This window comes from Zonotrichia albicollis, chromosome Z (genome assembly GCF_047830755.1).
Source record: "Zonotrichia albicollis isolate bZonAlb1 chromosome Z, bZonAlb1.hap1, whole genome shotgun sequence".
Classification (NCBI taxonomy): domain Eukaryota; kingdom Metazoa; phylum Chordata; class Aves; order Passeriformes; family Passerellidae; genus Zonotrichia; species Zonotrichia albicollis.
The window spans coordinates 55739254-55764459 of record NC_133860.1 but is presented as its reverse complement, the minus strand read 5'-3'; the positions used below and the strand labels follow the sequence as shown (position 1 = coordinate 55764459).

At 35.9% G+C, this 25206-nt stretch overlaps 1 protein-coding gene across 13 annotated transcripts in view; it reads left to right on the top strand.

Moving 5' to 3' along the window:
• Nucleotides 1-25206, top strand: part of AGTPBP1 (ATP/GTP binding carboxypeptidase 1) — a 70461-nt gene that overhangs the window by 21560 nt on the left and 23695 nt on the right. For all 13 annotated transcript variants that reach the window (XR_003381050.2, XR_003381051.2, XM_074532597.1 and 10 more), the window contains 18 exons: nt 3357-3487; nt 4008-4075; nt 4502-4565; nt 4931-5077; nt 5335-5466; nt 7314-7407; nt 9031-9068; nt 10588-10796; nt 11199-11376; nt 12794-12891; nt 13910-14026; nt 14623-15335; nt 18774-18857; nt 19112-19198; nt 19285-19433; nt 20862-20949; nt 21654-21798; nt 24510-24663. Coding sequence is in view for 11 of the 13 variants with exons in the window: in XM_074532597.1 (XP_074388698.1) it covers nt 3357-3487; nt 4008-4075; nt 4502-4565; nt 4931-5077; nt 5335-5466; nt 7314-7407; nt 9031-9068; nt 10588-10796; nt 11199-11376; nt 12794-12891; nt 13910-14026; nt 14623-15335; nt 18774-18857; nt 19112-19198; nt 19285-19433; nt 20862-20949; nt 21654-21798; nt 24510-24663 (2696 nt within the window). In the remaining 2 variants the exon portion in view is untranslated. The remainder of the gene's footprint in view (nt 1-3356; nt 3488-4007; nt 4076-4501; nt 4566-4930; nt 5078-5334; nt 5467-7313; nt 7408-9030; nt 9069-10587; nt 10797-11198; nt 11377-12793; nt 12892-13909; nt 14027-14622; nt 15336-18773; nt 18858-19111; nt 19199-19284; nt 19434-20861; nt 20950-21653; nt 21799-24509; nt 24664-25206) is intronic.

Below are 25206 nucleotides of genomic sequence, written 5' to 3'. Positions count from 1 at the left end.
CATTTCAGTGTTGGCTGGTGTTAACTTAGAGATGCTTTAATGTGTATGCTGAAGACATGAAATGCAGATAGCTGTATTTATGTTGGCAGACTTTATACAAGATGAATAGCCTAAAACCATTTTAAAGATATCTCTGCTGTAATAAGCAGTGATTGCTGTTGGTAGAAACTCTGTCTCCAGGAGGAGATTATAACTCTAAATCTTAGAACTTAAGTTGTTACACTGCCCAATGCTGAGAATTATTTACCCTACCTAAGCCTTTTAAAGTTTTTATTAACTATGGAGGAATTGTGTTAGATGGCAGCTTCTTGTACATGGTAAATTGCTTCCATATGTCAGTGTTGCTTGAATTTTGCAGGCTGTAGCAGTCAAAAATCAGGTTTTCTCTGACATTTTAATACCTATAGGTGAATTCTATCTTTGCAAATACTTTTTTGAAACATTTTTGTTGTTATTATTATTAGTTATTATTCCTGAGCATCAGCTTTGCTTTCTTGGACTTTTTAAATCTTTCAAACGACATTAATTTCGTTGTGGGACCAATGATGTACCACAATGGAAGTGATGTGCACACACACCAATTGAAGCAGCAATTCTCTTACATATCAGCTTACATGTGGATTGGCTGGACTCTTACTTCTTTTGCTTGTAGAGCTGGTGAAGATAACATCCTATATAATTTGACCAGTTTGTGTATTGGAGCAACAGAGATTGTGAATTACATTACACTCTTGTGTCAATTTTGGAGCATTTCAAGTTCAGCAGATAAACAGATAAGCAGAGATAAGGAAAACAAAGTTTATGCAAATAATAATGGCTTTATGCTATTCAGCATGGTGTTAGATGGTGAGAAAGGATTGAAGTGATTATGCTTCACTTACACAAGGGAATTAATGTTTCAGCACCCAAGACAGATTTAATTTAGATTAAAAAATAATTAAATTTTGATAATTAAATTTTTTTATAATTTAAAAAGTCTATCAAATAACTGAGAAGTTGATAGGCTTACTTCACAATATAAAATGACTCCAATTTAAGAGCTATAATTAATATAACCATTTCTTATTCTTGTTCTTAGTAGCTTGCAAGTATCATCTGTAATCTGAAATTGATTTTTGGCTATGCCTCTCATTTAGATGTCTCTGTGGAAAAGTGAGAGTGGTGGAAGCAGTTTCCTGTGGAGCTCTCACACCAGTTTGCCTTCATGGCAGTATAACTTTTGCTCTCAATTAACTTTTTCCCATAATTTTAACATTTTAGTAGAGTGAACTGTAAGCATGAAACCTTTACACAGATGTAAGATATAAATCAAGAAGTAATAATTCCTCACTGTATAAACAAAACTGACTGGCTATTCATAAAGCTAGTATCGTAGACTTTAATTTTATTGTAGATAAAGCTATGTGTGTGTAAAATGAATGATTGCTCATTATTTGGGGACTAATGTTGTGAATGAAAAGCCAAGTTAATTAATGCAAGGAAGTCATAGTTTCCTGTAGTTAATTGCATGATTGCAATTGAAATGTTAAACATCTGTTTTAAAAATTACTGTTGTGTAGGAATGTGAATCTCAAAACTATTCTGAATAATTTTTATGATCTAAAAGTATAGAAAAAATAAAACACTTTCTATAAAACTGATTCTGTTTAGAATAAACACTTGGAGCAATTCTTTCTCTCTACTTACCTATATAAATGCCTAGACTGAAGTGGTGTCTTATACTAAAATACATTTTCAAGGAAATTTTTTGTTGGCAGGACTGTTGCGTTTGCTGGTTTTGATAGCAGGGGGGAGGGCTACAGGGCTGGTTTCTGTGAGAAGCTGCTGGAAGTTTCCTCCATGTCCAGCAGAGCCAATCCCTGGTGGCTCCAATACAGATGTGTCACTGGCCTAGGCTGGGCCAGCCAGAAACAGTGATAACACTGCTGTGATAACAGATTTCAGATGAAAGGAAAAAAGAAATTGCACATATGTAGTTGCCGTCAGAGAAGAGTAGGGTGAGAACACGTGAGAGGAACAACTCTGCAGACACCAGGGTCAGAGGAGGAGGAGGAGGAGTTGCTCCAGGCACCAGAGCTGAGGTTCTGCTGCAGCCCCTGGTGCAGACCATGGTGAGGCAGCTGTACCCTGCAGCCCATGGAGGTCCATGGGCATGCAGAGATCCACCTGCAGCCCTTGGAGGAGACCCACACTGGAGCAGGTGATGCACAAAGGAGTCTGTGAACCCAAGGGAGGCCCCATGCTGGAGCAGCTTGTGTTTGAAGGACTGCACCCTGTAAAAGAGTGCCCCAGGCTGCAGCAGTTTTGGGAGGACTGTGTGTCCATGGGAGGGACTCACACTGCAGCAGGTCACTGACAGCTGCTGCTCATGAGACGGACCCATGTTGGAGAAGCTCATGGAGAACTGTCTCCTGTGGGAGGGACCCCATGGTGCAGCAGGGGAATGACTCTTGTTCCTGAGCAGTGGGAGAAGCCTGGGGTGATGAACTGGCCATAACCCCCATTCCCTGTCTCCCTGTGCTGCTGGGGTAGGAGCAGAGCTGGAAGGAAGGAGGGGTGGCAAGAAGATGTTTCTAAGGGTTATTTTACTTTCTCATTGTCCTGCTCTGATTTTGTCAATAATAAATTCCCTTCATATGTCTAAGTTGAGCCTGTTTTGCCCCTGATGATATTTGGTGAGTGATCCCTCTCAGTCCTTATCTCAACCCATGACCCTTCATTAAATTTTCTCTCCTTTGTCCAGCTGCAGAGGGGAGTGAGTGGCTTTGGTAGATGCCTGGCTTGTGGCCAGCATAAACCCATTACATCTGGCCAAAATGCCCTTGTAGTCCAAATTAATCCAAACTTGGATAATACTTTTAGAAACCTTCCTAAGTTTTTTTCTTCAAAATGGTGTTCTTGTTATTCAGCTAGTGTATGCTAGTTTGCTCACTTCACAAATTAGATTGTTTTCTTCCTGTTCTGTAATGCCATCTTGTGAGACAAGCTGTCTTTTGGTCTGTTTGTAGCCAGTTTTTCCTTGAATGGAAGGTTTGATAGGGTATCCTGTCACTTAACATAAGTTATTAAATATAAGTCACTCTAGATGGCATAGATGAAGAACATTTGTACCTATAGCTGCATTTTACTTGCTGCAATTGATTTCCCTGTTCACAGTTGCTTTTGGAGATGCTGTTACATACAATTAGTCTGTTACAGTGCAGGCTTTGCAAAATCTGTAAATTTGCCAGAATTGAGAATCAAGACTGTTTTCCAATCCAGATAAAATCAGCCACAACCTTTATTCTAGCATCAAGTTTCTGTTCTTAGGAGCTTTTTTCTCTGATTTAGATGGAAAAGTCATATCTTTTTTGTAGTATTTCTGCCAGTTCTCGGACTATATCCCTGCTGTCACAGCTGGAGAAGATAAATTTGGACCCTGTGTTAGGAGAATCAGACAGTGCTAGACATGTTACCTCAAAGATCCTTCATCTGGTCCAGAGTCAAGGTAATTATCTAAACTTTGTGGTTTTAATAGTTGCTCTTTTGACCCTTGCTTCTTGTATCTCTCTTGTTGGACTTTTCACTTAGTGAACTTGATGATACATCTGCTTTTGTCTCTGATTGTTGAAAACATCTGTTTAAGAGCATTTTAAAAATATCTCCTATAGTATTGGTAGTGCTGAGTCCATTTTGTGTTGTCAAAAAGCTGTAATTTAAGTCATAATTTGCTTCATATGTATATATGTCTTTGAGTGATATATTTGTAAAGAGTAGAAGTATCTGGAAGGCAGTTTTCTTACTAATATTTTTCTTCACTTTTTTGTCTAGGCCATCACAAGATTGTTGAACAATTGAAAACAAAAATTAGTTTTAAAATTGATTAAGTCTTTTACTTAGTTCTTAGTATATACATATATGCATTTTTTAATAAGTTTTATTATTTGCAGTGTAAATTTTCTTGTCAATTTGTGGATGATAACATATATTTTTTACTACAAGCCAGTATTGATCTTTTTCTCTGACAGAAAAAACCAGGAAGGAGATGACTTCTAAGGGCTCCACTGGAATAGAAATTATCCTGTCAACCCTAGAGGTAAAATGTTTTAATTTTTTTGGTAATGGATTCATAGCAGTTTGGCATTTTATCATAATGAAATTTACATATTTCTTATTATATTTGTGTTATGAAATATGTTGTTATCCTATGGAATCTTCAAAACTTGTGTTGGTTCATTAAGAATAGATACTACCTTTAAGTAACCTACTTGTGAGTTTCTCTCCCTTATATTTAGATGTTTTAAGAAATTGCTTGTCACCTATCAGTTCTAATTGATGTATCATACTACAAAGTGTGTTTTAATTGGTTTTGTGGTTAATTTGGGTTGCATAGTGGGATGATTGCTGTGTGGGTATATCCAAAGCTCTATTTAATTTTGTGCTGGTAATTCCTCCTGTCTATAAGTATCCAAACCATTATTAGACTGTATGCTAAACACAGATCTTTTTTTTTTTATTGCAGAATACAAGAGATCCTCAAACTATTCTAAATATATTGAATATTCTCATTGAGGTAGTCTCAGTTGGTAAGTTTTCATTAAGGAGTAATATATGATTATATTTATGTTTGCTTTTTCAGATATCTTTTGTTTGTTTTCTCTGGTTACTTTTTATTGTTGTTATTGTTGTTGGGTTTTTTCACAAAGTATCATTATTTTGGTTTTTGTTGTTGATTGCTGAAGCATATGCAGAATTAAAAGAATGTAAAGACTGAAGTTACTTTTCTAATAATCCTACACAGTAGTTTACTGTAAGTCTAGTATGTTCTTGCATAGTGCAGTCATATATAAAGAAAATACTGATGTTCGAAAGACTAACTTCATTATATCTATATCTTAGATATTTAACTGTTCTTTTGCTTTAGATGTATCAGTTCAGTTTTAATTTCTAGGTGGTGGTCGGAGAGCAAGTGTCTTAGTCACCAAAGGAGGGACACAGACCTTGTTACAGCTGCTTTTGAGTGCCAGCAAAGACTCTCCACCGAATGAAGAACTAATGGTGCTTCTTCATACTCTCCTTGCAAAAATTGGTCCAAAAGGTGATATTATGGCTTAATAATTACAGGCTTATAATTGAAACTTAATGATTTTTTTTCTGTAATTGTGTAAGCATCTACATACTCAGAACTGGTAGAGAAGAAAAAAATTAAAGTGAAGTAAATTAGAAGGGAGGAAAGAGTGGTGGAAAGTAGATAAGCAGAGTTGACATTGGTAGAAAGAGTTCAGTAATTTAACTTCTATTTTTTTTAACAATTTCAAAATCAGTGTGATTGGTTTTGTATTTCTCTGATGTCAGACAGGAAGATTGGCGTGAAAGCAAGAATAAATGGGGTCCTAAACATATCATTGAATTTAGTGAAGCATAATTTGCAGAACCACAGACTAGTATTGCCATGTCTTCAAGTATTAAGAGTTTATTCAGCCAACTGTAAGTATTGCAGAAAGTTATTTTCTTTCCTATGTAAATAAAGCTTTTTATCTAGATAAGGTTAAAATACCAACTTGGAGTGCTTGTTTAATGTTTGTTATTTAAACTATTTTTTCTGAGAATTTTCTCCTTATATCCTCAAAATGCTTAAATTCTGGAAAGAAATATTTTTTGATCAGTGCTATTGGGTGTGTGGAATTTTGAGCCATCTAATTTGCATAAATGCTGATGTTTAAAGCTCTAAACCAGAAATGCTAGCAATTTGCTGGCAGAAGCACTTAGAGATATAAAATAACTCTATTATTCATTCTCATGTTTTTTATTTCTGATGTTATATTTATTTCTTTATTACCAATTTAAAACTTGATTAACACAGAAAATATTTCAATTTAACCTAATTATTTCTTAATTTAACCTTTTCCTTACTCCTTTTGTTCAAGAGCTCCACTCTCCACTATTGGACTAATATTCTTTCACAAAAGCCTGGTTGTTTTGGCAGGCAGTAGGAAATTGATGAAAATAGTGAGGTTCTTTCTGTATCTCTGCTGTCAGTTAGATGCTCCTAATTTTTTCGTTTAAGCTTGAAATGGTTGTTAATCTTCTTATTTATGTGCAAGAAATTTAAAACATGGCCTTGTTCCCCCGCAGAGAACTGATTTGGTAATCTGTAAGATTATCAAATCAGGTCATTCACATGAGCAGCAATAATTCATAAAGCCTTAATATTTTCAAAACATGGAAGCTTTATTTCTGTTGAGCTGTCTGATTATGAGGTGAAACACTCCCAAAATGAAAAATCTAATGCAGATAGTTATGCTAGTTACATTACTTACCTGAAAACTTGCTTCATCCTGAAAATGGAACTGAGTCTCTAATTTGAATTCTAAGATCAGTTCTGTTTTTCTGTATTTCTCACCCTTTATGAAAAGAAAAACTACTGTAATTTTTTGTAATTTGTAGTTTTCTGATGAGTAGTAATTCTTCAAGTTTCTGTACAGTTACTTTCAGAGTAAGTCCTAACTTGACTTAGGTTCTGGTATGATGTTGCTGCTTATAATGATAAAATTGCCACTTGGGTTCACGTGGTAAGTTCTGCAGTGATAACAGTGTTTATTATATTGAAGTAAATTCTTAGCTGCTCTCTTCCTAGTTTGTTAGGAGAACATATTGCTAAACTCAGTCAAGAATGGAATTTCTGTGTCTGTGTCAGCAGTTTGTATTTTCAGTTGGCTGTTGTACTTCAGACATATACTTTAAGCACATATTCATCTAACATGGGTCTTAACATTATTTCTTTTCATTTGCTCCCATTCAAATAGATTACTTTTTTTTTTTTTTTTTTCCTGAGAGCATGTATTCAGAGCCTGTAATTCAGGAAAGCTATACCAATTGGCATTTTAAAATTTTGTAGCAGACTCTTGGATTTCAAATCCTGGTGAATATACCTGTTTGTCCAAATACTGAACGGTCAGGTTTTATGACAAATCATAGAAATTTTGGAATACCTGCTGTTTCAGTAAACTCTGAATTTCTATAAAGAAAATTGCTTTTGTGTTCTATCTTAGTAACAGAGAAAGCAGAAGCCTGCACTGGAAGTAGTATGTGGTTTTATTTGTAAAGTAATAATTAAGTTTTCTTCTTTTCCAAATTTTATCAGGACTGGGTCATCATGCTAATTATGTGTAGAGTACCATCTGCTTGTCACTGTATGTCTTAAAGAACTGAAATGTCTAGCATGTTTTGTACTTCAAAATTAACATGTGTGAATTTTAGCTTTGAGTATATGGATCTTTTTCTTTTGCCCTTCTTACTACATTATGTTAAAATGGATTACTTTTAACTTCCAGCTGTAAATGCAGTATCTCTGGGAAAGAATGGAGTAGTAGAACTGATGTTTAAGATTATTGGCCCTTTTAGTAAAAGGAACACTAGCCTTATGAAGTAAGTAAGATTTCTTGAATATACTATATGATAAAACCTTGTATGTTTTTTCAAAACTTACTTGTAAATGAAAAACAATATTAGAGAAATCAAATACAATTAATATTTGAAGATTAAAGTGAAGGATGATGAGAAGGAGTATCACAAATATGAGAAATTTTAATTTTTCCCAGTAGAGTAACACAAAATACTTGAATCTCTAGTTGCAGTACTGGTAAAATAATATACATTATTTTTTATCTTTAATATTCCTGCATGGAAACTGTACAGTGGTTAACCCTAAATCATAACAAGTAGATCAAGACAATCCCATCATTTTTCAGTTTGTTTCTACATCACTAAGCCTGACGGAGTTCAAGAGCATTTTGATAATGCTCTCAGGCACAGGATGTGACTCTTGGGAGTGGTGCTGTGCAGGGCCAGGAGCTGGACTTGATGATCCTTGTGTCCCTCTTCCAATACAGCTGATTCTATCACCTGCTTTGTGATTTTAGTGTGTCACTGTCCCTTTTGTTTGGTAGTAGAATTTTTTGCCATTTTTCTGCAAAGCAAATAGACATCTGGAGCAAGAACATAAAACATAGATTAGGAAGCCCCAGCAATTACTGTCTGGTGGGCTATTGTGTTAAAAAATTGAAATTTACTGCGTAGGTGAAAGTGGTGACTTTAGATTCTCACTCAGGTGGTGGTTGTAGATTTTGGGCTTTTTTGCTTTGTTGGGTTTTTTAAATTTGGATTGGGTTTTTTGGGTGAACTAAGGGTTAAAAAGTAGCAAAGTGCATGTAACTGAAGATAATCCTTTCTTTATTTACCTCCACCTTTTCAAAGTACATACCAGTAGAAAATTAAATTTTTCATCTGATTAGCAAAGTATTAATCTCATATCGTGCATATTCTAATTTTGTTACAAAAAGAAATAGTGTTATGTGATCAAAATCTGTGTTGGTGATCACAGGAGTAGGGTTCAAAAAACAAGTCCTGTTCCTTTAAGGCTCAGCTAAAATTCTATGTATGAACGTACTGTTTTATGATGTGACTAATCATGATATCCTTGTTTGTGGTCTAAGATCAGATGCATCAAATCTATCTTCTTCTCAAAGAGATGAAAAATAAGTATATATGTTCCATTGTTCCATGGTTGAATTGGGGGAACATCTTTGGGTACAAGAAAAATCTCATGCTGACCGTCTTGTGTTGTAGTACAGATTGATGGGTGTTGCTTCTCAGTATATTCATATACTGCCTGTGGGTATTGACCTACGCTTTTCCAAAATAATGTCCAGTACTTTGTGGAAGCACTTGTTCTGCTGCTAACAAAGACATGAATTTCAGAGTATCACAGCCAGTGCGTGTTGGTCATAAACATTACGTTTTCAGTGTTTTTGCAAAAGCTGGAAGCTTGTATAGCTGTTGCATTGATAGTTTTAAGTTTTGTCATCAGACTTCAAATACATGATCTTGTAGTAATATAAAAGTGAAGTGTGTGCTACAGTGCAACCAGGAAAACATGAAGTTAGACTCTTTATAAGTCTGTAAGCAGTAAATATTTTATATAGTTTTACAGTATTATAGATTAAGCTTACTGGTTGGTTGCTGTTTTGACTTTTCTTGTTATGTTGACAGGGTTGCTTTAGACACACTTGCTGCATTGCTAAAATCAAGTAAGTGTTTGACTACAAGAAAATGTCTACTTGAGCTATAATGTGTGTGTGTGTATATATGGACACAGTAAAACTAAGCATTAAGTTGATAGCCAAAACGAAAATAAGGCCAGGAAACCTATAAATAAGTTTCATCTGCAGTTTCTGATGCTTTATTTATGTTGTATATACATGAATGTTTAATACTTGGTTAGTGTTTTGTCGGTTATGCAGCAGAAAGGTTGTACTGCTTCTGCAGAACTGATCTAGGTCCAAGGTGGACAGATATCTTTTTGCATTCACTCACCTCAGCCATTCAGTGATAGATGTCTGTAGCTTAACTCCTGTGCCTCTTTTTTACACATACATCTGGAAATATCTGTTGGATGCCTAGGGAAAATACAGGTATTCTTTAGTACCTTCCTGAATAATTAGGACTTGGGTCCCAATAACAAATCTGTCAGTGACAGATGAAGTAGAATTAAAGGTAACAAAACCAGTGGTGTGTTTCCAGACATGGACTGTCTCAACCAGCAGCAATCGATCCTCACAATGTCATCTCTGCAGATTTTGAACCAGCCTTGTAACTAGCAAGGAGTTAAAAACTCATTTTCTCCAAGTAGTTGTGTTAAAGTTACAGCATTCGTAGTAGTTTTAGTGGAGTTGAATAAGAATTGAGACGTGATGAGATTTGCAGAAAACCATTTCACACAAATGGTGAAAAATTTCTGTACTGACTATCACAGAGTTTATTAATGTTTATTCAATGTGATACCTTTATCTTACACTTTGTGTATTTATGAATTTTGCAATTTCTCCTTGGGTAGCTAAGAAAAATAAATATTTCCAAGTTGTTGTCAGTATTCCATTCTGTAAATTGGCAATTAAACTTTAGTATTGAGGAGGAAAATGAGGCGTTCAAAAGGCGTGTTTTAAAACAGGAGGTCTTGTTAATTTACTTAGGGATATCTTCTCCTTAGTGATTGTAACTTGTAACTTCATATACTTTGTATGATTAAATATTTTTTTTGCAACATTAGTCTACTAAATGTATATATTCCAGCTGTCATACTGATTACCCAGTATTTGGGGTAGAATTATTTTCAGCTTATGAAATTTGAATGATAGATGTAAAACTATATGGATTGCAAGTGAAAAAAGTTTGTTTCAGTTCTTATATCTGGACAGTGTGTGTAGATAGTGATAGGTATGCTTGCTGGAAATATTTTTGATTTTTAATTTACTGGGTTACGGCATCTTAAAATTGTCTTTTAAGTGTAATGCATGCCGTTCTTCTAGTGAACCATGAAAATTATGTGAAATGTTCCAAGAATGAGTTTTAGGCTTCTGGTCTTAATTTTGCAGTCATTTCTGTTTAGGTTGATGTAAAACTCTGCTAAGGGTGGCTAAAATACTACTCAAACTGAAACATTCACTTACTTGGATAAAAAGAATAATTTAAACATTGAAAGTAAAATTTGAAAGTAATATCAAAGTCACTGGGCAATTTTAATTTTCTTTCTTAACTTTTTTTGCAAAGAAACAAATGCCAGGAGAGCAGTAGACAGAGGATATGTGCAGGCACTTCTAACCATTTATGTTGATTGGCACCGTCACGACAGTCGACACAGATACATGCTGATACGTAAAGGAGTGTTACAGTGCATTAAAAGTATTACAAACATCAAACTGGGAAGAAAAGCATTTATTGATGCCAATGGGATGAAAATTCTTTACAACACTTCACAGGTAAGTTTATCCTGATAGGGTTTTTTTGTTGTTGTTTTTGTCTTTTTGGCTATGACCTCAAGTTTGTCATATCTCTTTTTTGAGATTGATGGTCATTCCTGATTATGGGAATAAGGACTGTATTCTGTACCCCACTGAAACATTGAAAGAGTAAAGAATTAAATTTGTGTTTGCTGTCATTTTGCTGTGGCTATCTCTGGGAGGGGCGGTAGAACTTAGTTTTAAAAAAGCGGGGGTAAAAATGCCTTTCTGTGGTAAAGTTTGGATTTTTAAAGAAGGTGAATTTGAGTTGGTAGAAGTTTTTCTGTCCTTTGAAGAAGACATGAACCAATTTTTTTGTAAATAATATATAAATGCAGTTTGACTTTCAATTTGAGAAATACTTTATTTTCCTGTTAACAGGAGTGCCTTGCTGTAAGAACTCTTGATCCTCTCGTCAATACATCCAGCCTAATAATGAGAAAATGTTTTCCCAAAAATCGTCTTCCGTTACCAACTATTAAAAGTACTTTCCATTTCCAACTCCCAGTTATTCCTGCCAGTGGTCCTGTGGCTCAGCTATACAATTTGCCTCCTGATGGTATGGTGATTTTGTAGTACTTTGTCTTTGAGTATGTCTAATTTGCTTTATGGAAAGTGGAATCAAATGCACTTGTTTGTGTTCTCTGCTAAAAGGACTCTGAGACACTTCTCAACGAGCAAAGGGTCTGTGACTGTTGGTGTGGAGTACCAATTTCTAATGTTAAGTTTAAAGTGATAGAAATTTTGTCCAGACGCATGTGGTTATAAAATAAAAGAGGAAACAAGGACTAAAAGGTGTTCACCAAACTCTGAAGTGTAAAGAACAGGCTGTATTCAAACTTAAATGGTCTTTTCTTTCAACTCATGCAGCATATACATTCTCCTATGTGGAATGTGTTGTAGTGTACATCCTGTCTTACAGGAGCTTTTATGCCTTCCTTTCTTTTTGTTACTTTGATAAGTTAGCATGTGACGAATTTAGATTAACTTTCGCCATTTGAAGCACTGCCTTTTTTATGTTATTGTGGTTATTCCTTCAATTGCATAAGAAAGTAGAGCTGCTTTCTTGGACTGTTGCAGTCTCTTGGAAAACACTGTACTGCAAAGCATTTATATGGTTCTTTGTAGAAAATTGATTCATCCCATCGTGAACACCTTTCATTATTTTCAGGTAATTAATACATATTTCAATAAGGTATAGTATCCGACCCAGTAAGCAACGAATGAAGTTGTTGTCAGAAAGTTAATCTGAAATGAACGGTCAAAGTCAGCTTATTAATATCTTTTATTCATGATATCTCCTGAAACAAAATGTAGTCATAGTCTGAAAGTAAGCTGTCCTATTGGGGTTCATGAGGGTCAGACTCCAGAAGTTCAAAGATTGTTTATGTTTTGTCTTCAAAGTAGAAAATAGATTTAGAAGTGTGTTTCAAAACCCACATAAATAAAATCTCTGCTCAATACAGTAGATTGTTTAGAAATGTCCTAGTTTACTATAAATTGAGGTAATGATATGATTTTTAATAGGTTTTTTACCTGTTATAAAAAGAAGCGAAAAGCCTAAAGGAAATAGGATACATAGTGCTTTAAAAGGAAGAAGTTCTATATTAAAAGGCATGTGGAATGTTGCGGGGTGGGTAGAGGTCTGGGTTTGTTAAAAGTATAATCTTCTATAGTCAGCATTGTAAAAGAATTGTAAAAGAAGTACATGTAGTCATTCTGAGTACACCAAAAAATCAGCATAATTTGTAAACCTCTGAATGAGCCTTTTAATGACAACCAGCAAATTTTCTGCATGGAAAACGCTATGTGAAAACTTATCTGCCCCAGCACTAGTTTACTAGTTGGTTTTCACACTTTTTTCAAGGAGTACATAAAAAAGAAAGTAAACCCGGAACATCAAAAATCTCCTTTGAGCATGTATAGTTGGATTAAATGTATAATCTGCATTTCAAAACCTTTTTTTATTATTGTAGTGGATGATGTAGTAGATGAAAGTGATGATAACGATGATGCTGAAACAGAATCAGAAGTTGAAACTGAAATTGATGATGACAAGGACCAACATTTTAAGGTTGGTAGAGACAAAATTAATGGGCAAAAGTTAGGTACAGCGATTTTTTATTTAAGTTGCTTGAATCTGATGAATAAGTGCATTTTAAATGTTAGAAGCAGTTTGAGGAGGTTTTCAGGGCAATTTCTAAAATTAAAAATGCTTCAGAAACTTAAAAAAGGTGGGTGCTGCTTAAAAATATCAACCATTCTTGTTCAGGTTGCTTCAGGATTTCTGTCAATTTTGTCTGCTTCACACTTGATGTATCTGGAGTGCAGTGGAACAGAACCACAGACTCCTTTAGCAGTGTTGTCTTCCCAACTTAAACTTCTCTCAGCCTGCTTTTGTCACATAAGCTGGTGGTCCCCATGTAGGAGCTGCTCTAACCTTTTCCAGAATTCTGGACTGGGATTGACTTGGATCAGTGTTTCAGCAAGGTAGCTGAAGTTCAGCCAGCTGTAGAGGTAGACATCATACATCTAACTGTTGTACCGCTTAGGGAAGATATTCTCGTGTTGTCTAGCTGCCGTCTGGGACTTGGATGAGTATTTGGTCAGAACTGCCTTATTCTATATTTTTATGTTATGGTAGTTAGGAGTTAATAGAATTGTCAGTCCATGAACTGGAAAAACATATTATATTCAAGGATCTCATGAGCCCTGATGGAGGGAGTGTCTTCCATAGAAGCAGTATTGCTTTGTCACTGCAGTCGGATGAAATCTTCACATTCCAAGTTCTGTACTGGGAATATACAGGAGATTTCATGTAAAATTTGATATCTGTGTATAATAAGTTCGGATGAAGGCAAGAAAATTGAGATGTTTGCAATATTGCTGTTGAAATGGAGGCTTAGGCATACTAATAATACTGAGCAGTCTAAATCTTCATGGTGAAGGCTGCAGTTCAGCTGCTTTTAAAATAGTGGTATTTTTATCTTTTAAAGTGTGCCTGTCAAGAGTAAAGGTGAATGTTTCAGATTAATGTTGTAGAACATCATTAATTTTGGATGCAAGATTAATTTGTTCTGGTGATCTTTCAGAATGATGATATTGAGACTGATATTAATAAACTGAAACCTAGACAGGAACTGGGAAGATCTATAGAAGAACTGAAAATATATGAGCAATTTTTCCCAGAACTTTCAGAAAACTTTCAGGTAAAGTATATTTTTCCCAGGACATTTCTGGCCATGTCAGGTTGACTCTGGAATACACTTTGGTGTTCTTTTTTGGGTGGATAGTTCTTCTAGGCAAGAATCAGGGGTCTGCAGTTCTGGACCTACATATGGGTGGGAGTACTTTATTGTAGGTTATTTAGTTAGGTGTTATGGTTGCTTCAGTCTTACTGAGAAGGGGGAACTTTGAGTAGCCGTAAAGAAAACTGTTTTCTTTCTGATGACTGATTATTGTATACAGCAGAAAGGAAAATAGAGAAGAAGGATGTGAGATTTCTGAGAGTACTTAATTGTATTAGACATCTCCTCAAATGCTATACACCTACTTAAAATAAGTAGTTAAAATATCCAGGCAATTGCATTGACTTCATACTTTGTTTTTAATGAGCTGCTTGTTATTGCTTTAAAGCCTTTTTGTAAAAGACAAACTTCATTGCTCCTATGCCTTATAACAGCTGTCACTTTTTAATTACATTAAAACAAGGAATGAGAAGTGTTCCTAATATACATGAAACTTTAGAACTATTTACTTTTTTTGTTAATAATTTTTAAATTTTTTTTCACCTTTGTTTTTTAAGGAATGGGACTTAGTTTCCAAGGAACCAAAGCCTTCTGTACCTGATGCAAATTTGAGTGGACCTATTGTTGTTCCTACAGCCAGTGAAGAGCACTCTGCTGTAGCAAACCCATCAACAAAAGGAGTTGCTTTAAAGGAGTGCAGTCCTTTATTGACAGAGGAATGCAATAGAAGGCCAGTGTTTCTGGAACTACCAAAGAAAGATAACACAAAAGGCAGTAGTTTACATCAGCAAAATGATCAAAGAAACATGCTTCCATCATCCCAGTGTCTAAGCCAAGAAATTGTGAAAGGCTTGGACAGAATCAGTCTCCAGAACAGTGCAAAAAATGATCAATATTCTGGTACAGGGTGTGTAATAGAGAAGGAAAACAAAGCTGGCATTACCACACTTGCTTCTAGTAAACCTTGTGAGCACGTTTCACCCTGTGGAGGTAGTCTCTTTGAAGGATCATCTGTCCAGCTGGGAAAACTCTGTTGCACCGGAGTGGATTCAGAGGAAGAGGAGGATTCCAGATCTAGTTCATCAGGAGAACATGGCATGCTTCAAGTTTCTGATGTATCACCAGTTCATGACTGTGATCTTTATCTTGAAATGGTGAAGAACACAAAATCTATTCCGGAATACTCAGAAGTGGCCTATCCAGATTATTTTGGACATATTCCACCCCCATTTAAGGAACCTATTCTGGAAAGGCGATATGGAGTGCAGAGGTGAGTTACCAGAGTTACCAAACACTTAGAAACAGTGTTTAGGATGAGATTAACCGGATGAACTCCAGAGGTCCCACTCAGCCCTAGCTATGGCTGTGATTAACAATCAGTGTTGCACTGGTTACTTGGGCATCTAAAACTGTTTCCAGTGAAAAGCAGTTTGAAGGTAGGTGAGTATGCGTTGATCAGTGCAGAGCCATAAAGAGGAACACAGTCTGGTTCTGTAATTGCTAATTCTGGAATTCAATTTCTAAATATGAAATTCAGTTTATATTTTCCCTTTCTGCCTTCCCCTCATTTCCCATGTGAATCTTGCAGTTTGCAAAATAAGAAGCCAACTTACAAAACCCACCAGAAACCAAACTAAAAAATCCTCACCTGACTGCTCCTTTCAGGTCTTAGCAAAGATAAGGCAGTTAATAACTAAAAAGATTCTTCACCTCTTTTCTCTGCTGAACTAAAAATCTGTCTTTCAGGTAAACATAGTGGAAATAGTTAAAAAATTAATACATTAAAGTATTCTGCTTTAGTGTTCATAGTATAAGGGAATTTAGACTTAACAAATGCAGAAGATCCACTTTGAGTTAGGTCCTGCAGAATGACATACAACAAAATCATATCAACACACCCTTTTATTTCTTCACTGAGAGATGATAGAAGATGATGAAGAGTGATGATATTTTTCAGAATGATTTGCAAAAGTGCTATGAAAAGCTAGGTAATATTACATAGTGAGTTACTGTAAAGACATGTGAGTACACTAGCAGAACATGTAGAGCTATGAGACCTTGCCACTTGCCTAAAAAATTATGGGACTGAGTGCCTTCACCTTTATACTCATAACTATAACCAACTTAATGAGTTTCTTTGTATTTATATTTAGATATTAAAATGATTAAGAGATTAAGTGTCTTTAGCTGGTTGAATGAAAATCCTGCAGCTGTTTCACACAAGTAACAAAAAAGTGATCTTTGTAGTGAAATGACAAGTTCTGGAACACTAATGGCAAAATGAACATATTATTCAGTGTTGAAGGAGGAGAATCTTCCCTAGCAGATTATTTATTGGCTAGATTCAGCTGATTTAGAAGGGAGATAGTCTTGAGTCAGGAATCACCTAAGAACTGCATTTAAGCAAATCTTGCAAATCCTTATGTATGTTTTTGTAGTAATTAATAATTCTGAATTTCCCTGAATAAAAAAATTGAGTGAAGTCAGATACAATTTGTCTCATTGTTAGATATATAACACTGGAAAAATAAACCTTGTACGATTGTACACAAGGGTGATTTATAGATCATGAAGATAATTTTAAGGTATATTTTGACTTGAAATGTTCTATTTTTGTTGTATTTTTAATGTTGAAAGTAACTTTTTGAGTTCTTGTGGGAAAAAGAATGAAATACCAGGTAATATGGCTAAATTTGAATCAAAAATCATGCAACACATTTTTAAGGAAAACTGTTTTAAGAATTCCATTTTCTACAAACAACTCAATCTTGTTACTGCAACATAAAAATCTTCTGATAACTTGTTTAAAAAGGGCATAATCTTTTCATGCTTTCATAGTTAATAGCAGATTGTAAAAATTGTTTGGTAAGGGATATAGAAAAGCTTTTAAGTCTTACAGAGCTGTGTCCTAACTCTTGATAGTCAGTGTGATTTATGTTCTCTGTCCTGTAAGCACTTAGTCACTGCTCATTGGGTACATCTTACTTAGAAAATAAATAGTTGTTTTAATCCATCCAAGTAATTTGAGAAAATGTTGTGTGGGGTCTAAGGTGTGACCTAATGGATTTTCTTCTTATTTTTATTAGAACAGTGTAAGATTTAGGGCTTTTTTTACTCTTGCAATGTGCCAGGAGATTAAATGTTTTTGAATTTGTGCTTTGGAGTGCTTTTTCTTTCTCTTTTAAATTTAGTAGCATGTAATTATCACCAAATATCTCACCAATGTATTACTGTTAGGATAAATTCTATTGATTATAGTTGAAGTGTTTTATACTACTCTGTCTTTTTAGGAAGAAAATTATTATATAGTAAAATACCCTATAAATTTGGGCATTTCTATTCCTTAAAAATTTAGTTGGGTTGGGGGTTTTTTTCCATACATTTTAGTGTTTTCTAATCAGCAGGATTCTCAAAGGAGTAGTCTCTAAGCACAGGGCTCACATCAACAGTGTTGGTTCTAGATTTCTTTTTCCTTGAATTTTCTTTAAATAATTTATCTTCATTTTTTGGAACGTGAAAATGTCTGCTACTGCTTCTCATTCTCATGAGCATCTTGAATACATTCTCATTAGCATCTTCTTTGCTTTCATCTACACTGGTAATTATAATGGTATTTAAATGATGTTGTTATTTATAAAATAGTTACAATGGATTTTCATTGATGGATTTTATCTTGGCAAAACTCCTGTGATTTTAGGAAGTGTTAGGGCATTTTAGAGCTGAGGCATGCCAAGATTGAATGAGTTTTCTAAGATCAAGTGTAAGGTCAAAAATCTGTGAATCTGTCCTGAGCTGAACCTATTCAGGTGGATTCTGGTGAGTCAGCCTTGTCACAATATTGTCAGTTGAACTTGAACTTGTGACTTCTTTTCTTTTTCAGTTAATTTCAATTTAACACAATGTGCTAGAGTTGTGCATTTACCTTCTGTTTCTCATTTGTTAAGAGAATTTATTTTAATTCAATTGAGAATTTCCAGCCTGAATGTACTTTACCATTCTGTTTCTGTATTCTTCATTGTTAATCTACCTCCTTTTCTTCTTATTGCAGGTGCTGTACAAGCTTTTCCACACAGCTCTGCCACTATTTTTCATGCTTGAACTGCAGCACATTCTTACTTTTCCAAGCCAGGACCTAGATACTGCCAGTCGTGCAATGGTTTTATGATCTGGATAAGCACACACCTCATATTTGGCTGGCATCACCAAATTCTTTCTTGTTTGTTACGTAGTCGATAAATGAACTTAGATCTCCAGAGGTGAAAAGCTAGTTCACTAACACACTCACTGTACAAGCTACTCCCTAAAACTCTTTCATTTTGGTTATGGTAGGATTCATTTAAGTTACTAATGTTATCAAGTGTTGTCATGTGTTAAAGCATTAACATAAGTAATGTGTGAGTAATTTCTGCTTCTATTATAAAGTATGAAACTGCAATTTTTTCCTTCAGATAAAACCTAGTGAGTTGTGTGAATGAAAACTCGGGTCCCTCAGATACAAATACTGGATTCAGGCAGCTCTGAATGCAGGTGCTTAAACTTAAGTACACCTTGACTATGCGCATATAAGTGGCAGTGAAGCTGAGGTCTGTCTGAACTGTACCCTGTCTTCATGTCAATTCCATTAGTTTTCCTGTATGAGGCAATTCCTCTTTTGTGATTGGAAATGGTAAATGACACTTTAAGTGAGAACTCTTCTTTTCTTTTTTAGGACAAAAATCTGTCAAGATATTGAAAGGCTGATTCATCAAAATGACATTATAGATAAAGTTGTTTATGACCTTGATAATTCGAGGTACGTTTCTACCTTTCTGTAAACAATATTCAAGTAATACTCTAATACTCCAGTTCTACTTTTTCTGTGATGTGACTCATAATATTTACAGCAGATTTCATACAAAGTTTGGTCTGACATAACAGTGCTTTTGCTATCTGGGCTGTATTTGGAGGAAGGATCAAAATAGTTTCTGAATTGACAAGTGAGGACTAAAATAAAGCTATTTGCTTTAGCTAAGTTTTATTCATTTTGGTCCCTTTTTCTACTCATAGTTTTTCTGTACCAGAGGAGGCAGATGTTCTGAAGTTCAATTCCAAGTTTGAATCTGGAAACCTGCGCAAAGTTATTCAGATCAGAAAGTAAGATCTTTCAACTCTACTTTTCATGGTTTAGGCCTTTTATTTCTGCTTTTTATGGTCATTGATCTTTTTTTGCTAATTTTCAGAAATGAATATGATCTAATTCTGAACTCAGATATAAACAGCAATCATTATCATCAGTGGTTCTACTTTGAAGTCAGTGGAATGAAAACTGGCATTGGTTACCGGTTTAACATAATCAACTGTGAAAAGTCAAACAGTCAGTTCAACTATGGTAAGATATGTTTCCCATTCTTTGAGAAGAAATATGGCTGAGTTACCCCAGCTGTTTCCTTCCCTCCTCCACAGGATTAGCAGTATTCATGTTGTCAGTTTAAATTCTTTATTTTAATAGTATTGCTAGAAAATGTTTTGATAGCTGTGGTTAAAAAGAAGAAATGCATCTTAAACTGAGGGCTGTCAGTTTTTTAAATGAAGTTTTGTTGTAAGTGAGGCAGAAGCAGAAGAAATTTACTGGGAGCTGCAACTACAATTGTCTTAGGACCATTGGGCAGGGGAGGACAGCAACAAAGCTTGTTGATTCACTCACATCAAGAAGAACAACAGTAGTCATCCTTAATCCATTTCTGCATAGGGGTAGATGTGAACATAAGTGGAGTTTCCAAAACAGCCTTGTCTTATTGATGGTAAGGAAAAGTAAATCTACTTTGAAGTACTGGGGTTCTTAAATGAACATCACTGTCTCTATTAAGTAGGGTTTTCAGTGTGTGCCTCATTCAAACGTTTACAAATGGCTGAAAATACCTTTCTTCCTCTTGTCTGGGAGTGTGTATGTCACTCATCTTAAAACTGTTTTTTCCTGATATATATTCTGAAATTTGTCCTTTAAGAAGGAAGAAATTCCTCCTCCCACCTCGAGCTTCAAAATTTTGTTACCAAATAATATTGTATTCTCCTTTGTTGTACACTTTCCTCTACACTGAACACTAGGTAGTTTGACCAGTAATAAGATAGTTTTAAGTTACTTACTAATTCTTATCAGTCATGTTAGATTTTTTTTTAATGTTGTGCATACTTAATAATTTCTTTTGATTTTTTAATACACTGTTTGAATCAGTCAGTGCAGTTGACTAATAATTAGATTGTAAATAAATTATACTCAATTAGTATGTATTTTTTCTTCTCTAACTTCATATTAAGTATTCATTGTAAGTATACTATCAAAAAATAGACTTTAAAGAATTACTTGTTAAAAAAATTGTCCTGAAATATCAGTTATTTTTCAGTTATTTACATGAATAATTTGATAGCATCAATTTTTTGTGTACTCTGTGATGCCTTTTCATAGTGTGAGTTGGATGGAGTGGAACTGAACACTGCTTGCAATCTACCTCTCATGCAAACCTCAGCTTTCATTTAAACATTCCATTTTGGTCTTCCACAAGTCTTGCTCTTTTCTTTAGTTGTTATTTTCTGAAAATCAGCAATCTTTTGTCATCTGGTTTAAAAAGCACACAGTACAATACCCAGACATTAAAGAAAATAGATAGTGAGTGAATAAGTAGAGGTAATTTGTAGACTTGTGTGTAAGTGGTGATGTTAATAAGTTTCTGCTAATAAGTTTCTGTTTAATGGTAAGGATTAAAGTGAGATGATACCTTTCTTAAGGTAAAAGTGAAGAAAGATACCTTTCTTCTTTCAGGTATGCAGCCCCTCATGTATTCTGTTCAGGAAGCACTGCATTGTCGACCGTGTTGGACTCGTGTTGGGACAGATATTTGTTACTACAAGTAAGTACATACACAGACCAAACGTACAGCAAATCTTCCACTGACAATTAACATGAGGTACAGTTTTTGAGCAGAAGTTCTTTTTTCTGCATTTAATAGTTCTGTTACTCAGTTGTGAAAAGGGTTTTTTTTCTGAGTCACTACAGAGAGTAATATGTGTGATAGAAATATACAAGGTCTCATTTTGTAAGCATACCACTTATATTGAAGCTGTTAATATTTTATACTTTTCTTAGAAATTGGACACTGTTTCTGGGAAGCTTTTAAGGAAATATTGTAGTTGTATGCTTACTTGAAATCCTATTAGTAACTTCCAGTAATGCTGGTCTCATAGTCCTTGTGATGAGCCTTCTGTAATCTGTGATGGAATTATTGTAGAGGAGTTCTAAAACACAGGATCAGATGGTGCAGCATATCAATATGTAATGCTTCTTGGTTGGTAGCTCTTTGCTTGCTTACTTTTTCTGATTTTTGTGTTATATTTTGTTGCTTGTTTTTGTTTGCTCACCTGTTATCAATGTAAATGAATGTGTGTATCACTGTTATAATAAAGTATGTTTAAAGCTGGTGGGAACCTGTATGTACATAGGAGAGAAATACAGTCACTGAAAGTCCTTCTGACTCTTGGAATGTGTGTTCAGAGGAATAAATAGTATGAAAAAGAATTATTCTAATGTGTGTATTACCTTCATTTTTTGATTTAGGAATCACTTTTCAAGAAGTTCAATTGCTGCTGGGGGCCAGAAAGGAAAATCCTATTACACAATTACATTCACTGTGACTTTCCAACACAAAGAAGATGTGTGCTACTTTGCTTACCATTATCCATATACATACTCAACTTTAAAGGTGAGAAGCTGTATCTATTGCATAAATGAATACTTATAGTATTGTATAATATATCGCATTAGTGACTGAATTAATTTAGTTTCTTTTTTTTGAAGTTCAAAATGCTCCTTTCAAGGGAGAATTTTCATAATATTAGTATTTAGATTGACAAAATGTATAGGTTGTTCTAATGAACAGTCCCAGGAAAAATAAAATCGATGCTTACAGGCTTAATGGGTTTCCTGGGTATCAAAAGATGATTATGTGACTGGAGCATCTCTCTTATGAAGAAAGACCTTGAGCAGAGATGACTGAGAGGGGACCTCTGGAAGTATCTGAAGCAGGGTTGTCAAGAAGATGCAGCCAGGCTCTCCTTGGGGGTGCTCAGAACTGGGACCAGAGGGAGCTGGCACACACTGATGCACAGGAAGTTCCACCTGAACATGGGAAGGAATTTCACTACTGTGCACAGGTGACCAAGCCCTGAAACAGATTGCAAGGAGAGTTTGGGGAATCTCCATCCCTGGGGAATTCAAGGGATTGTCTGGACGCAGTCATGTGCAATGTGCTATAAGATGGCCCTGGCCCTGCTTGAAACAGGGAGGTTGGACCAGATGGCCCACTCTCATCCCTTTCAACCTTATGCTTTCTTTGATTCAGTAATAATTGACTGGAAACCATGCTAATTTGATGGAATATTTGTGTTAAATGACTTATATCCTGCTGTTCTACGTATACTTTTTGATAACTAAAGCTGCTGTAACTAAGATAATTTGAGATCTTTTTAGATGTATGAATTGCCTAAATAAGTCTTCTGAGCCTTTTAATACTAAGCAAAATTCATTTGGATAGAATGTCTCTTGTTTTCCTCTGTCACAGCAATAAAAGCAGAGCAGAGGATTCAGTGGACAGTCTTTAAATGCAGCTTTAAATGCAGCTTTTCACTTTTCACTTTTAAACTATGCCAGCTTTTGAAGGAGGTACCTGTTAAGAGCTGTCATAAGCAACTGCTGCTTCCAGCAGCTCCTGGTCCTGGAGGTTCCTCCTGCCCAACTGGTGGAGGCCAACCAAGGTACCTGGGGTCTCTGTCCCAGGCTGATGGACATGGCTCCTGCTTTTCTGTTTGCTTATATATTCACTAGCAAGTCTGAGTATGTATCCCAGGGAGAGAAAGAGATTTATACACAGATACTTGTGCATGCCTACTCCTGCTGGGCAGGGCTGGCTGCACGGACTGGCACAGACAAGGCACACCCCTGTGTAACACTACAGTGATTAGCACAGCAGCTACAGAACCCCATCCTCCTCTGCAGTTGGTGTGGATTGCTGTTCACTAGAAAAAGTACAAGCTGGCCTACTCTCTAGAATTAGAAACGTGTTTGTGGAGAACTGGCATGGCCCGTCTGTGCCATAGCTCTGCCTCAGTCCCAGGTGTCTTTTACCTGCTGTGCAGGCCTCCAGTTTGCAGTCTAGTCCAGCCTGATGCTCACTAGCAAACAGATGCTTGCACTTGCACACTCATCTCAGAGACATTCTGCACTCGTGGCCCTGCCCAGATGCCAGCGTGGACTGTCTGCCTGCTAGATGCCCCTCCCTTGGCTGGGGCCCATACTGTCTGGGTAGTTTACCTTGAAGTTTACTAGCAAGTTTCACATGTGCCGCCACATACGCTGGCTCCAGGGAAAATGTGTGTGCTTCCCCCGCACCCAATCCGTAGCAGCTGTTACCAGGCTCATGGTCGCGTAACCCATTTTCCTGCTTCAGGTGTTGTCACTGAGAAGCTCAACACTTACTGTCCCACCAGATGCGTTTTGGTGGACACACTGTCCTTGCCTCAGTGGTTGGACACCAACACCTTTACCCATTACAGTTACTGGCAGTGAGACATCCCCTTGCTTCTTTGCTGACACCACTGAGTGAAGAGTACTTACAGCTCCAGCTGCTGGAGTCTGCTTTGAGTCCAGCAGTAGCTGGGACCTGGGACACATAGCCTGTGGTACCCACAGAGATGCTCCCAAGAGGTTGGCTTCTCCAGCTACTGCTGCTGAGACCCTTGTGCATTCCAGCTGTTGACCCCAGATTGACTTACACCTGTCCTTTTAGTTGCACTAGTCCACATAGCGCTTGGATGCACAGGGTAGAGAGTAAGGCTGCGCAGAGATGGCTAAGGGCACGCTGTAGGAATCAGGTGCTTGAGTTTTGTATGGTACCACACCCCCCTCTTGAATGCCCCAAATTACCCCGTTCTGCTTGTTTATCAGGCAACTCTCTCCAAGTTTTTGTCTGTAGATTCTTAATGACCTGTTCAAAGAGAGACTGGTGACTTTGGTCTTTGCTATGGTTTCCATTACATCTCAGCTGTCTGTTCCCATGTGTTGATTCTTCCTTTATTTATTACCTCTTTTTGCAGCAAAAAGGTCCCTGATCAGATAACCTTAATGAAGCAGAGGTTCTTACCTTCCATATACCTTTATAGTACCATCTGTGTACAATAATTTACCCTCTTTTCCTTCCTCTTTCTCAAAGCAGTTGGAAAACCAGACTCTGTAAAGAGAAGTGTTCAATCAGTCAGAGATGTAGAAAATGGTATTTCATGGTCAAAATTATCCTGGAAACTTATATATTGTTTAGAACATCTAAAAGAAAGATCTGTTAAATAGTACCTTTGAAATACGCTGTCATATGTGACTGCAAAGAATTTGAAGTATTTTTTCATTATTTTTGGTATGAAGATGCATCTTAGGAAGCTGGAATCTATGCACAACCCTCAACAGATATATTTTCGTCATGATGTTCTCTGTAAGACCCTGGCTGGCAACAGCTGTCCATTAGTCACTATTACAGCCATGCCAGAGTCCAATTACTATGAACATATCTATCAGTTCAGTAAGTATAACTCTTCTTTCTTATCAACTGAAAATAATGTAAAACTAGGTATTTGTAGAAAAAAAATTAGTCTTAACTACTATGCAGTGTAAAAATAGCAATGTAAAATAAGGTTAATAAATTTCGTGAAGCTGAGAGGCATCAGCATTCAGGATTTGTTTTGTATTTAATAATATTTAATTGTGGTAGTGAAATCAAGATATAAATATCTGTAAGAGTAAGAGTATATATAGTGTATATATATGTAAGAGTTTATATTAATGTATTTTAAATTTTTGCTGCTAGGTTTGTACATTCTATTTTGCAGACAGCACTTCTTGGAAAACAATACTGGACAAGTAGCTTTTTTCTTAAAATGATGAGGTTTTTAGGTTGTCAAAAAAGTCTTTCATAAAGCTAATATCTAGCTATTGTGATTTGAATTGAGCTTTTGCCATTTCCTCATTTGTTTGTCCACCTCAGTATTTTTCTTGGCTATTGGGAGGAAAGTAATGAAAGTTGAATCATAACTGCCACCTCAAATTGGTTGTGTAATTGTCGGAT